This window comes from Lontra canadensis, unplaced genomic scaffold (assembly GCF_010015895.1).
Source record: "Lontra canadensis isolate GAN:19392208 unplaced genomic scaffold, GSC_riverotter_1.0 scaffold31, whole genome shotgun sequence".
NCBI classification, from domain to species: domain Eukaryota; kingdom Metazoa; phylum Chordata; class Mammalia; order Carnivora; family Mustelidae; genus Lontra; species Lontra canadensis.
The window spans coordinates 3,137,413-3,152,913 of record NW_022631025.1 but is presented as its reverse complement, the minus strand read 5'-3'; the positions used below and the strand labels follow the sequence as shown (position 1 = coordinate 3,152,913).

At 47.9% G+C, this 15,501-nt stretch overlaps 1 protein-coding gene across 1 annotated transcript in view; it reads left to right on the top strand.

Moving 5' to 3' along the window:
- The window catches only part of LOC116873062 (constitutive coactivator of PPAR-gamma-like protein 1), a 97,284-nt gene that overhangs the window by 928 nt on the left and 80,855 nt on the right, over positions 1 to 15,501 (top strand). Inside the window, exon 3 of the mRNA XM_032866715.1 lies at positions 1 to 472. Coding sequence (XP_032722606.1) covers positions 1 to 472 — 472 coding nt within the window. The remainder of the gene's footprint in view (positions 473 to 15,501) is intronic.

Genomic DNA, 15,501 nt, shown 5'->3' with positions numbered 1-15,501 from the left:
GGGCGTGCAGGGCTTCCAGGACTACATCGAGAAGCACTGCCCGAGCGCCGTGGTGCCGGTGGAGCTGCAGAAGCTGGCCCGGGGCAGCCTGGTGGGCGGCGGGCGGCAGCGGCCCCCGCACACGCCGCTGCGCCTGCTGGTGGACGCCGACAACTGCCTGCACCGCCTCTACGGCGGCTTCTACACCGACTGGGTGAGCGGCGGCCAGTGGAACCACATGCTCGGCTACCTGGCCGCGCTGGCCAAGGCCTGCTTCGGCGGCAACATCGAGCTCTTCGTCTTCTTCAACGGCGCGCTCGAGAAGGCGCGGCTGCACGAGTGGGTCAAGCGGCAGGGCAACGAGCGCCAGACGGCGCAGCAGATCGTCAGCCATGTCCAGAACAAGGGCACCCCGCCGCCCAAGGTCTGGTTCCTGCCGCCCGTCTGCATGGCGCACTGCATCCGCCTGGCGCTCATCCGCTTCCACGTCAAGGTGCGGTCGGCGGGGGCCGGGGTGGGGGGTAGCGGTGGGCGCGGGCTGGGCCCGGGCCCGTCGGATCCGGGAGCCGGGGGTCAGAGGGCGCGGGGGCCGGGGGCGCCGGGGCGAGGGCCACAAGATGGACGCGCGGCCTGGAGCCCCGGCAGGCCTGGAGCCCCGGGCGCGCACCGGGCTGGCCCGGGGCGTGCAGGGCGCGGCGCCCCCGCCCCGGCATCGCGCGGGTGCCCTCCCCCTCCGAGGCGGGCAGGTCGCCGGCCTGAACTTGCACCGGATACTCCCTGCCCCTGTGGCAGTGCTCGCACAGCAACAGGTTTTCCGTGCAAGCGAGTGGGCTGCATAGCGACGGGAAGGGGTCCCGAGCGGGGGTGACGGCAACTGTGCGCTGCTGTCACCACGTCCCAGCCGGGGGACCAGCTGCCCAAGGCCTGCCGAGGTGGCCCGCCTTTTGAGAACGCACGGCTGTGTCCAGGTTCCCTCTAAGATGACAGTGTTTAGAGAAATTGTCCGATTTTTGTGTGAGTTAGAATTTCCAGAATTGCAAGATTGGACATGACGGAATTTTGTTAGTTCTGTGACTTCAAGTCTGGGTTTTGTGTCTGCTGTGAAAGGTGTAGCTCAGAGTCAGGGCAGAGGGGAAAGTGAATCTGAGTTTTCGCGACGTCTCTGCACAGGGAGGACGCGGCCGCTTCAGGCTGTGCACCCAGGTAATCAGAGCTTTTGCTGCCGGCCTGTCGGCTGTCCCCTTGGCAGAGGCCTCCTCGCTGAGCTGGGGCCAAGGACAGCTTCAGGACCCAGCAGCCACTGCAGAGATAACATGCAAATCAATGATCCTCGACTTAAGTTTTGATTGCTTCTTTTTTCACTGTTTTTTTTTTTGTTAAAAATTTAGGGGGCTGTTTTGGTTTTCAGGCTCTTGCCACTGTGACTTCCAGCTTGTTTGCCCTTCCTTTATTTCTGCTTGAAAGTGCTTGAGCCCAAAGTTTGTGAAATTCACTCTTCCTGCCTGCCTGAGCTGAGATGGTGGTGGGTAAGCCTAATGTGATAGCGGAAGTCCCACCCCAATCCTGTTGTAATTGGTGACAGGCCTTCTAAGTCTGCCGGTCGTGTTGGCTGGGAGAGCGGGGATTGGTCTGTGAGCCTGGCACAGGCACAGCAAGCGTCCCCTGGGAGTTTGTGTGAGAGCCTGGAGCTGCTGGCATTTTCTGCCCTGGAGCCCGGGCTCTCTGGGAAGTAAGGCAGTGTTGGTTCCCAGCGCCTATCCACCTCCAGAATATTTTGAAAAGGTATTCAGGGGTGGACACTAGCACTGACAAGACAGGATGAGCTTTCTGGTCAGATGACTTTGAAAGGAACACTAAATATTATGAAGGATTAGACTCAGTGTGTACACAGTCTTTGTATCTTTTGAAAGAACTGCTGAATTCTTTTCTGACTATAAAGAGGTGTCTTTATGTTTATCTCTGCGCCTCTCTGGATGTGTGGCTTACGTACTAGGTGCTCAGGATTTTGACCAACGTGTGAGTGTTTGGATTTAAGATGATTTCTGCCCCTTAGGTTTCCAGACACAAGATGATTTTTCGTAGGGTTCTTTTGCTTTAGGTAGGCTTTAACTCCTGGTGTAGAGGCATAGCATAGTGCTAGTTGCACAGATTAATGCAGTAATGGCTCAGTTACCTAGTGCTCACTTAACCTGGCATCCTCACCTTTTTGGAAAACATCTAAGAAATTTAGCAACTGGAAGTTTCTCAGGAGCCAAACGAGAGGTCGGGAAGTTTTGGTACAGTGACTTGAAAAGAAAAAAAACAAAAGCTTTCTTTTTCCTCACTGGAGAATCAAATCCTCTCCTTCTCAGATTTGGTTCTGAGAGGCTCGGTAATGCATTTCTAAACTCAGCGTGAGAAAAGGGTGCAGGGGAAAGTCAGCCAGAGGCAGGAGCGCCATTAATAGCGAGAAGCGACACTTTGTAAGGGAGAAGATAAAAACAAACAAACTGTAAAAACCAGACATAATTCTGGGGCCTATCAGGAAGAATCAGGAGTAGCCCCTGAGGGTGGCACAGTGTTTCTTCTACAAGGATGATTTTGAGTTAGAGATTTATGGTCCGCGTTCCCTAAGGGAATGAGGCGGTGTGTACCATTTTAAAAAGATGTTCATTCAAATGGTAAAGTAAATTAAAACCGTGATAATATATCACTGTATACCTGTTAGAATGGCTAAAACAAGCACTACCAGCAATGCTAAGTGCTGGCAAGAATGCTGAGCAGCCGGAAGCGGGCCACGTGGCTGGTGGGAATGCAGGCTGGCCCACGGCGTTAAGTATGCATTTACCATGTGCTCTGGCAGTGCTGCTCCTGGGTAATTACCTAATGAAACTTTTGTTCACACAAAGACTGTACTTCAGTGTGCACAGCAGTTGTATTCATAACAGCTAGAACTGGAAACAGCTGAAATATCTTTTAGGAGGTGACTAAACAAATGGGTTTGTCCCTACCCTGTCGTCCTACCCCTTAGTATCAGGGAGGAAGTACTGGTCCAGGCAACTAGGGGGATGAATCTCTAAGGTTTTATGTTGAGTGAAAGAAGCCAGGCTCAAAGGTGTGATTCTCTTTCTGTGACATTCTCGTGACCAGGTCAGTGGTTGCCAAAGGACAGGGGTCTGGGGAGGGCCTGGGGATGGAGCTTTTTGGGGTGATGGAACTGTTATGTACTCCGATGGCCATGGTGGGAATGCAGTTTTAGAACCTTAGAACTGCACAGCAGAAATAAATAAAAGTTAATTTTACTGTATGATAATCAGTAGGTTTTTTTCCTACAGTATTATATAAAATTGACAAAGGAATTGACAAAATGGACATGAAATGTCACTATATGTTATGTTGGGTCCATGAGGCATGTGTCTTATAAAAATCTGCCATCTTGTTGACTTTCTCTAGGCTTCTGTAAACTGGCAGAAAGTCTTACTTTCCTGTGAGCTTGGGTTGGAGAAATCTTTTTTGATTTAGAAGAATGTGTCTTTGGTAGAGTGATAATTGTAATTTTTTTGTTACAGTAATAATTATATTTCTTTAACCATTAGAAGTTGGCCCATGAATCGGCTAATTTTGTTCAGGTCACTGAACTGCCTGGCCTGAGCTTGGCCTCTGCCAGTTACTGGGAGTGTTTCCTCTTGTGTGCTTTGAGTCATCACAACCTTTGAAACTTCAGGGAGGGACTGATATTTATTTAAAAATCTTTGTGGCATTAAATCCCTGGAGCTTTCCTAAGTGTTCCTGCCACAAGAGTTGAGTTGGTGTGTGGCTTTATAATGAAGATCTTCAGATCTTTTTTTTTAAAGATTTTATTTATTTTTATTTGAGAGGGAGAGTGAGAGAGCACGAGAGGGTTGGTCAGAGGGAGAAGCAGACTCCCCATGGAGCTGGGAGCCTGATGAGGGACTTGATCCCGGGACTCCGGGATCATGACCTGAGCCGAAGGCAGCTGCTTAACCAACTGAGCCACCCAGGTGCCCCAAGACCTTCAGATCTTACCCTGAGTTGGTGCTCTGGCATATTTGCTTAGGTCTGACATTGTAAAGCCGTTGTCCTGCTTTATGTCACTGGAAGTCTGTGAGATTTGGCTGTGGCTTTAGATTTTGGGATGATGATGTGTACCTGATGGGGCAGGGACTGACTTATGGGGTGCCTGCCCTTGCTGGGTCCTTTCACAGCTTTGTCTCATTTGGCTGGCATGGGGTTTTGTTATCCATTTTGTATGGGACAAGACAGGATTGCTGAGTGGGCAACATCTGGGGACAAGTAACCAGTAACCTTCTCAAGAGGGAAGTGGCAAGCTGAAGGCAAAGTTCAGTTGCTTTGTGTAAGAATGCCTCAGGGGTGTGCCTACCTGCACTTCTCTCCCAGGTCAGATCCGGGTAGCACACTGCCTCTGCTGTGTTTTCCAGCTACAGTGGGAGTGGCACGGTTTCTGTCCAAGAGAGGCGGAAAACTAGTAGTTACACCTTGTCCTTTAAGCCCTAGAATTGACCAGGGAATACTTAGGTTCAAAATTGACCACATTAAAACCAAAACCAGCCATCCATTTAAAATACTTATTTTAAAATATTTATTTTCTTTCAGTGTACCAATTTTTGACTGGCTTTCTCAGCCTGATGTCTTCAAGGTTCATCCATGTTGTGACATTGTGTCAGTTTCCCTCCTTTTTAAGGCTGCACAATATTCCACGGACCACATTTGGTTTATCCCTCCATCTGTCCATAGATGCTTGGGTTGCTTCCCCTTCTCTCTGTTGTGAATAATGAATCATGCTGCTATGAACTTGGGTGTGCTCTGTTCGAGCCCAAGTTATAGTTCTTTTGGAGATGTTTGGAAGTGGAATTGGTGAATCATATTGTAATTCTGTGGTTAATTTCTCAAGGAATTGCCATGGTGTTTTCTGTAGCAGCTGCCTACCTATGTTTTGTAAGATACATTACAGAATATATTATATACTATCACAATATGGTTTTAATTTTTAACATTAATGTGATCACACAACGCATTATTCAGCAATTTGCTTTTTTAAGTAAGAATGTAAAAAATCTTTTTATGTTTATATAATTCTAATTCTTTATAATGCCTGCATAGTGTTCCATAGTTTATCCAACCCCCTGCTAATGGTGCACACACAAACTTGGTAGATCCAAGAGTGTGCATGTTTTAAAAACCTTACAGGACTACAGAGCCATCATAACCAGTCTTCACATTTTTCAAGAAAGCCAGAAATCCAGATTTTTATTTGAAATTATCCCATTGAAAAGATACTATTTAAGCCAAACAAAATAAGTTGTGGGTTGAATTCCGTTCTAGAGCCTCCAATTTGTGATTTCCACACTAATTTCTGTAACACTCATCACCTTAACTAAATCTCTCCCCTTTTCTTGAAGTTAGACTGATCAAAGCCAGCCTTTCTCCTTCATCTGCCTTGTTGAACCCTTTTCCATGATTAGAGTGCTTCCATTTCCTGGAGCTACTGAAATAAGACTTTGCATCATTGCCACTGTTCTCCACAATGCTCTCTTCCTTCTTATAATCCCAGGATCACCTCTTTGAAGTTACTGCTGTCCACGTGTGCGCACAGCTTCTGACCAGTCCCACAGCCTGCCTGCAGAAGCTTGACGGGCTGCTGGTGTTCCGTGCTTGACACCATGTCTGCTGACCCCTTATTTAGCACACAGCTGACCACTCAGCACTGCCCTGCCTCCTCCTGTCCCTCACACCAAGTGGCCATTGTGTTTGTGCTTCACCACCCCAGAATGGGACCCTGTAATTAGCGGGAAACTTCACTGTTAAGACTTTCAAATGTCTCCCCTCTATAGCCCAACCCCTTCTGAGCTGGTCTTCATTCTCTGTTTCCGTTCCATCCTCTGTGCACTTGGCCTGCTCTGGTTTTGCCTATAGCCCTCACTGGTTTGAGCCTTGTCATCTACTTCAGGGTTACACTCCCTGGCCCCATAGTGTCGTTGTGTTGCCCCCCGCCTCCCCACAATACATCACCCACCCTGCTGGTCCCTCTGCAAGGTCCTTCTGCAAGGCCAGTCTCCCATGTGCCCTTCCTTACTCTAGTACCCCTACCATGTAAACTCACCAAAGTGGAGCCAATAGGCCTAACAAGTGGTCGTGCAAACCCGTGGGTGGTTGTGAAACCAAATTATTGGGTATTTACCAACATTTAGAAAAAATGATATAGAATAATAAACTAGAGCGAAAAGTACACTGCTAGGCTTAACCAAGGGTACCATTTTGTTCACCAGTGCCTGAGTGTGGGCCACCACCAGAATTGCTTCTGCATCTGCCTGCACCGCACACCTGCTACCTCACTGGTGGAACTCTTCTGCACACCTTGTCGGTGCAGCCTGCGGGCTCCTCGGTTAGTCATTCCTGCCAGCAGCTCGAACAAAATCATGAATCCGTGCTCTGTGTGGGGCTCAGACCCCCCTGATGTGCGCTCCCTCTGCCCGGCTGCGTGGCGCACCGTTCTGCTGTACCTGGTCAGTGCTTCAGCCCTTCCACTCCCTGCTCCCCCACTCTGTTGCTCCTTCTTGTTGAACTACACTTCTGCGGGTCAGAATTTTGCTCACACTTTAAAGTCCATCTCAGGCGCCGGCTTCCTCCATGGAGCTCTCTCTCTCTCTCTTTTTTTTTTTTTTTAATTTTATTGATTTATTTGAGAGAGAGCAAACGAGCGGGGGTGGAGGCTGAGGAAGAAGGAGAAGCAGACTCCCTGCTGAGCAGGGAGCCTAATGTGGGGCTTGATCCCAGGACCCTGAGATCATGAACTGAGCCAAAGGCAGACGCTCCACTGGCTGAGCCAGCCAGGTGGCCCATATGGAGCTTCTTCTGACGATCCCGCAGGTGGACCGGGGATCCACACGGTGTGCCTGTTCGTCAGTGCTTCCTGCGTTCCACTTTGTTCTAGCTGCCGAGGTGTGCACCCCCAGCTAACTGGAAGCTGCTGGAGGCCAGGGACTCAGTTTACTCCTCCTGCATGTGTGTCGTATAGGTGCTGAATTTTTTAGTCAGATATTTGCTTTGTTCTACTTATATAGACAGACACATTTAATTATTTTTCTTTCAATACCTGGATCAGTGCCATTATGTAAGATTTATTTTATCACCTTAAATTCCTGATGCTGTCTTTTCTGACTGGTTCCCAGCGATGACCCATCCTCCCTTTAGCAAAAATTGAGCACGGGTTACTGGCCAGGCATGGAGGAGTGAGTGTAACAGGAAAGCGTGGAATCCTCCAAGGAACTCAGTCTAGTGAGGACAGGGGGCTTGTTCCCTGAAGACTTGGCAGGTGTCACCATCTTGAAATAAATTAGATCAATCTGAGATTCAACTTCATAAATTCTGAAACTTAAATTTTGATGTATTGTGTTTTATAATTAGATTTCTAACAAGGGCAGCATTGCTCAGAATTAGCGAAGTATGAGGAGAGTAATATAGTAGGCTAACTAGACACTGAGGACAAATAATGCTGGTTTTTCCTTCTCTTTTGTCATTTCTTTAATTTTTCAAGTTAATAAAGTTTAATTTGCATTTTGTTATATTATCCACTTGTTTATTTTTTATTTTCAAAGATTATTTTATTAGGGAGAGAGAGAGAGAGAGAGAGAGAGAGAGAGAGCGTGCATGTGGGGAGGTGCCAAGAGAGGAGAGAATCTCAAGCAGACTCCCTGCTGAGTGTGGAGCCCATCTCAGGGCTCCATCCCACAGCCCTGAGGTCATGGCCTGAGCTGAAACCAAGAGTTGGACACCCAAACTGCACCACCCAGACACCCCTCTCATTTGTTTTTTGAGTGGAGAAAGAAAATTGTTTTATTATTGAATAACCAATGGCGTTAAGGCAATCTATTAAAGAGATTGCAAAGAAAAAAGAAGTCTCAGCCTTGTTATATAGCCTGGCAGCCACAGTCTGTGCTAATGATGCGCACTAATGTCATCATCTGAGCGACAAAGTAAAACCTCTGTCTTTTGACAAGTAGGCAGTTACCTCTTGGAGCCAAGCGCTTAGGCTTCCTAAAAAGACAGGGAGATAGGGCGCAACCTTCTTTTTATTATTATATAGTCTTAATTTTATTTTTTTTAAATTGCGGTAAACTATAACACCAATTTTACTGTTTTAACCATTGTTAAGTGTACAGTGCAGTGGCATTAAGTACATTCACACTGTTGTGCAGCCGTCCCCACCATCTGTTTCCAGAACTTTCTCACCTTCCCAAACTGAAACTCTCTCCGCTAAACTCTAACCCGCGCCCCACCCCAGCCACTGGTGCCCACTACCTACTCAGTCTCAGAATTTCACTGCTGTAGGGACTTCATATAAGTGGAATCGTACAATAGTTGTCCGTTTGTGACCACCTTATTTCACTTAGTATAGTGTCCTCAAGGTTCATTCATGTTGTTTAACAGGATTGTATTCTTTTTCAAGGCTGAGTAATAGTCTACTGTGTCTATACATAATTTTTTTTAAAGATTTTATTTATTTATTTGACAAAGATCACAAGTGGGTTGAGAGGCAGGCAGAGAGAGAGAGAGAGAGAGGAGGAAGCAGGCTCCCTGCTGAGCAGAAAGCCCAATGTGGGGCTTGATCCCAGGACCCTGAGATCATGACCCGAGCCGAAGGCAGATGCTTTAACCCACTGAGCCACCCAGGTGCCCCTACACATATTTTCTTTATCCATTCATCTGTCGATGGTTGCTTCCACTTTTTGGCTGTTGTGAATAATGTTACTATGAAAATGGGTGTACAAATATCTATTTGAGTTTCTTCTTTCAGTTCTTTTGGTATATATTTGAAGTAAAATTGCTAGATCACAGGGTAGTTCTCTGGGTAATTTTTTGAGGAATGGTCCTACTGTTTGCCATAGCAGCTACACCCTTTTACATTCCTGCCACCGATGTATGAGGCTCCAATTTCTTCACATCCTTGCCAACACCTGCTTATTGATGTTTATTTGTTGTTGGTTTTTTTTTTTAAAGATTTTATTTATTTATTTGACAGAGAGAGATCACAAGCAGGCAGAGAGGCAGGCAGAGAGAGAGGAGGAAGCAGGCTCCCTGCTGAGCAGAGAGCCCGATGCGGAGCTCGATCCCAGGACTCTGAGATCATGACCTGAGCCGAAGGCAGCGGCTTAACCCACTGAGCCACCCAGGTGCCCCTGTTGTTTTTTTTTTTTATAGTAGCCATCCTTACGGGTATTGAATGTTACCTCATTGTGGTTTTGATTTGCATTTCCTTTATGATTAATGAAGTCAAGAATCTCCCTTAATTAATTAATTAATTAATTTTAAATATTTTTATTTATTTGACAGAGCGGCAACACAAGCAGGGGGAGTGGGAGAAGGAGAACCAGGCTCTCTGCCCAGCAGGGAGCCTGATGTGGGGCTCAGTCCAGGGACCCCAGAATCATGACCTGAGCTGAAGGCAGACGCCCAATGAGTGAGCCACCCAGGTGCCCCATCTACTCCTTTATTATTATTATTTTTTAAGATTTTATTTATTTATTTGACAGAGAGAGATCACAAGTAGAGAGGCAGGCAGAGAGAGGGGGGAAGCAGGCTCCCTGCTGAGCCAAAAGCCTGATTCGGGGCTCGATCCCAGGACCCTGAGATCATGAGCTGAGCCAAAGGCAGAGGCTTAACCCACTGAACCACCCAGGTGCTCCTCCACTCCCTTATTTTAAGATAAATTATTTTTCCTTGCTTTTAAGACCACAGTAACCAATTTTTAAAGACTAGGCAAGAGGTGTGTAAGGTAAGAAACTATTTAGCTCTGATTCCAGATTTCCTGAGGGGGGAGAGGCTTAGTTTTTAGAGACATAGCTAAAATATGTCCTAACTTTAAATTGCCCTTTTAAAGTCAACAACAACAAGAAAAATCTTCCACCAGATTGGAGTTGACTTTTATGTCCTCATTCCTTTGTTGGACTAGAGCAGGGGTGAGTAGCCTGCCTAATCTCACCCACCCAGGGCCTGGCAACTAGAGTTCAAGATCAAGGTGTCCCTTAGAAAAAAAAAAAAAAAGAGTTTAGGTCAACTCCTGTCCTCTTTTGTTCAGGTTAACTAACATCTTTTAAATCTCATGGCTGGCTGGCAGGCGTGTCATATCATTCCCTGAGCTGGTGTAAAACCGTTCTAAAGAAAAACCTCACACAATATTTTTTTCTTGATGTTGGAAGATCTATTTATGACAACTCTTAGTGTTTCAGGTCCCATATGTTTGAAAAGTATGAAGAAGCAGATCCTTTCTCATGCAGTGTTATTAAAGACAAATGGTGGCCGACATTTATTACTGATGGACTAAGTTGTTGACGTGCAGCAGCTCACTAAGCGTTGCGGCCGCCCTGTGAGGTAGGGATGGCATTATTTTTGCAGGGGAAGAAGTGGAAGTGCAGGAAGCGTTAAAGTGGGCAGTGGGGTTCACCCATCTGGCACCCGAGACAGAAACCTTCCTATGCTAGTGCCTTGCCCCTGGAGACTGGGGTAACAGTATGGCCTTGTCATTCGACAGGACTGTCCCCATAACAGTTGTCAGCATTAATAAGTGGCCATACTTGCACAGTAAGCTTGGGGAATTTTTAGTCACTATTCCTCGTGAAAATACTGCCTGAAATTTTCAGTGACACTCACACATGTGTGAGCTAAGAAGATTCAGCAGGGCTCTGGAGCAGCACGCAGTAGCAGACAGTCACCGAGGCTCCCTGTGTGTCCCCGCTGCCAAGGCCTTTCCATGCCGGCGGCCTGTGTTTCTGGGACCAGGTGGGTATGGAGGCAGGCAAGGTGTTTCCTGCTGTGTGGTGTGGTCATGGGTCCTGCAGCCAGGAGCCAGAGGTGGCTTTCAGGCTGTGTGTGTGGGGGCGCTCGGGCACACCCCTGCATCTGCTGAGCAGTGGTAGCTGCGGGGAGACTGCGAAGGCCCAGCGCCTCTATGGTGGCCGTGGTCTCTGGGATCCAGCCTGTGGTTCTCCTTACTGAGGCTGTGCAGAATTCTAGGTTTGGCTCTCTGGGGAGGGAGGCTTTACCCCTCTACTACAGCTGGTAGGAAGGTAGGTCTCAGAGCTTCCCGTTTTTAGCTTGAAATAATCATCCCAGTATCATATGTCATAGTTTTTCCTCACTTCTAAAATTAGAATTAAGAACCAGGGGTACCGATTTTGTTGTATTGTGCCTAGTTTGCACCTGGAGCTGGAGGCCAGGGAATCGGAGAAGGAGGGTGCTGTCCTCGGGCAGGTTAGGTGGGAGACGAGCCCTGGAGCAGAGGGCTCACCGTCCTGGAGAGAAGATGCTCAAAAGAGAAGGATGGCCAGTGCCCGTCAGACCCTTTTTCCCTGGCGCTTAACTCTTGACATTTAGTTTTTATCTTTAATTAAATAACTACTTTTCAAGTCCTGTTTTGAGGCAGCCTAGACCCTTCTCCTGTTCCCTAGCAGAACCTTGTGCAAACCCAGTCCCAGCACCTGCTCTTTGAGTGGGCTCTGTAGTGCTCGTCTTGAGGCTTTGTCCCTGGGCCCTCTGGCAAGCGGAACTGGTTCATTTATTCACAGGTCAGTAGGGACCCGTCTCACCTGCAGTGGGCTCTCCTATCTCCTGAAGCCCCACGATCTGCGGAGAGATGTGTTTTCATATAATAGGATCTTAGACTGTGCTGTTCATGCCCATTAATGCTGTGTTCACCTGGTGAAGTAGCTTAAAATAGTCTTCCAGCTGGTGTCTTGTAGACTGTTGACTTTTTTCTTTTTAAAATAAACTTCTTACTGTGGAATAATTTTAGGTTTATAGAAAAGTTGCCAAGATGGTACAGAGGGTTCCCGAATATCCTTCACTCCGCTTCCGTGCATGGTGACAGCTTGTGAGCGAGCACAGTTATCAAAACTAAGAAGCTCGCACTGGTACAGTGTCGTGAGCCTCACTGTGTTCTTCAGTTCTCATCCCTCCTTCCACTGGCGTTCTTTTCGGCTCCGGGCCCAATCTCCGGGCTCTGTGGCTTCAGGTGTCTCATCTCCTCAGGCCCCTCTGGTCCAGGACAGCTCCTCAGCCTCTGCTTCTTTGGTGACCTTGGCACTTTGGATTACTGAGCAGGTATTTTGTAGACTGGCCTCCAGTTTGGGCTGCCTGATGGTTTCTTGTGTTTGGGGTGCAATGCCCTTTCCATACCGTATGGTGTTGGAGTCTCCTGGTGTCTGCTCCGTGGCATGACTTCATCCTGTTGCTGGTTTCTTTCTTCGGAAATGGTCCTTTAGGCTCGCGCCTGTTGTGGGGGACTGTGGTGGTGAGGTTCAGCTCCTGGGAGGGATTTCACATTGTTGGAATTCTTGTGTAGGGCAGACTGTGTTTATGTAATCATTTGTTTAGATTTATATGGGCTCAGGTATTTGTTTCATACTTTGGGTGATACCCTGATATGATGTTCTTTATTTTGTTGCATAAATTGTTCCAGCTTTGTCCATTGGGAGTCTCTCGAGAGGTTCCTGTGTCCTGACACACCCCTCCTTCATTTTGTGGGCACCTACTTCCTTTCTGGCGCTACAGAGACATGCTCAAGGGCTGTCTTGGATTTCCCTGCCTTGGCATCACCCATTTTTCTCAAGGGCCCTGGTTCCGTTGGTGGAGAACGGAATTTAGAGACCACATTGGGGTGCAGGTGTTCTTGCTTCTGGGGTGTCGCTGCTTTTCAGCTGTCTGTTGACAGCGGGGAGGTGTGTGGGTGCACATGTCACCTCTGATGATTTCTGTGCCTGTGTTGTCACCTACACATCAGTTCATAGGATGTCTCCATGGCTAAGCTGGTACCAAAAGGTTGTGCCAGCCTCGTCCCTTTGCCCATTTGTAACCCTGTTCTCTGACAGTGAGACACCTGGCTTGTCCACCATTCATGAAGTGGTCTCGGTGCTGTCACCTGCACCCCTCCACCCTCAGGATACACATTACCAGGAGAGGTCAGCATCTGTGTGGTGCCTGTCCTCGGGAGTCCGAGCTGCCACTCAAAACATTGTTCTCCAAAGTTACCTAGGGCAGCAGACCCCACCCTACTCAGAGGTCATTTCAGACTTTTCTAGTACAGTTCTGTACCTTAGCCAGTCTGCATTCATTCCTGGCCCCCCTGGTGTCCTGGCTGATTTGTTTTTAATTTGCATACATTAAAGTTCATTCTCCGTGTGAGACATGCAGTTGAGTGAGTTTGGACAGTGTGTCGAGTCATGTGTGTCCACCGCGTAGAGCCCCAGCTCCGAACTCTGGCCTCAGGGTTTTGTGGTATTACCCCACCCCACTTCCATTACCTGCCTGCCGGGGGAGGGTCGTGTCTCTGTTACCTTATGGTTTTAAGGCCATGTTGCCTTTCCTCTGGTAAAGGTGAGAGAGAATACTGGACATTTGGAAGTTGAAGGAAACTGAAAGACCCATGAATTGTACAGTCCTGGCTGGGCAGGTGGGCGTCAAGCCAGAATGGGGACTTAGGTGTTCTGGTTCTGTCCCCTTTGCTGGCATTGAGGTGGGAAGGATGAGCAGGACAGGGGCTCGGGTCAGCCCACCTTGCCTCTAGGCTTGAAGTCCATGCTTGGGGGCTCGCTTCCTCCATGTTTTGTTTTCAGGCGTTAATTCTAGGCAGCAGCTGTTTAATGCTGGGTGTGCTCTGAGAGGATTAAGGTATTGTTAATCATTTGCAAATTAGTGTTTTAGTGGATTAATAAAAGTTCATTCACTTTGCTTTTTAATGCCAACTGGAACCAGGAGTTCTGAAAGAACAGGGAACTGTTATTTGGGATGGTGGAAGGAGGCGATGGTGGAGAGCCCCATGTCTGCCCTCTGTGAGGCCCTCTGCCCGCCGACTTCTGCGGGATAGAGTAGATCTCACCTGTCGGTGCGGGTAGCTTAAAGACTCCTGGAGCCCTGTAATGGGGCCCCCGGTGTTCTCTCTTTTGGAGTTTATCATGTGCCAGATGCCAGGCTAGACCCGTGGTTGGCAGGTGAGTAAGTGCGTGCCTTGTCATTCTTGGGGAAGGAAGAGCATCTGTCCCCATTGTGGTGACACTGAGGGGCCAGTGTGGGTGTGGCTTATCCTAGTGCGCCTTCAGCTTTTTTATTCATTTTTCGTTAAGCATAATTGCACCATCCTGACACAACTCTTGGCATTTGCTTTGTCCCTTTCAGTGTTTCCCCACAGATGCAGCTTTGCAAGGCTCTGTGTGCAGGGAATTGATTCTGAGCAGTTTGCTTAGTGTTATATCGAAAGCTTTCCCCATGTTTCTGTACATCACTGCGGGCTGCTGTGTTTACCCAGCTCCTGGATGTTAGCTTACATTCTCCCCCGGGAGCCTGCTCTGACCCTTCTGATGCCCCAGCATTTGTTACCGGTGCCCTGGTTTCTTAGGCTTCATTTCCTGGAGTGAGATCACCCGGTCAAAGAGCACGAGTGTTTTACAGTTCTGGAAGTACAGTGCTGATTGTTGAAGGACACCAAAGCCTTCCTTGAGAACTGCCAGATGAGACCCTGTCCCTGCTTCCTCTGAGTCTACCACAGCACCTCTCTTCCGTGCTCACCTTGGGCCTGTGCCCTCTGCTTCCCCTGGGGCCCTTGTGGGCGATGGTGCAGGGCTGGCCCAGCTCCACTGTCTGGGGGGCTGGGAGGTGTGCAGCCCAGTGACTGGCATAGGGGCGCTCAGGGAGGATGACAGCATTGACATCAGTGTCCTCGGAGAGTGGTTTAATAAACTCTCACAAAATATACAGACTGAGTGTACAGTGTGCAGCTCCTACACTTAATTCTGCCCCATCTCCACAGGACGCCTTGCTCTGGATCAAGTGGCCATGCTGCCTTTTCTGGAACTCCTTGGAGGTGTGGGGAGTGAGGGGTGGTTACTCACGGTCTCCTCTCATTTCAGGGCTTTTGGGGAGATTTTGCAGATTTATGATTAAGGATGTCTAGATGACAGCCAGGGGTTGTTGGAGATTTAGAAATGCTTTAAGATGTTGCTGTCATTACGAAGTTCAGTGTTCTGAAGTGGGAGGCTGGGGACTTGGGCGGGGAGAAATGGAGCTGGCTTCATTTCAGAATTTTCTTAAACTATACTTTGCTATTTTAGTGAAGGGTACAGTGTTTTTAGACTAAGGGATTCTTCTATTCTAAGAAACAGAAATAAATTGACTAAATGTTTATATTTTTCTTATGAAGTAGAATGTTTTTATAAAAATATCAAGAGAATGCCGGAAGTTACTTTCCCTTTAAATATGCATCTTCAAAGGGATTGCCTTGTTTCTACGTGAGCTTTTATTATAACTAACTTTCCAACAAAATATGGTGTCCACTTGGCCTGTGAAATTCTGCAAGAAATGGGAGCAACTCCACAGTGTGTCCCACCGGTAACCCTTGAACACTTGTACTTACTGTTGGGATGTGATTTAGTTTTTATTTCAATTCAACAGAGCCACACATTGGGCAGTATAGGTCTAGACTCTTACGTTTAAGGGCACGTGTTTTTCAACCTC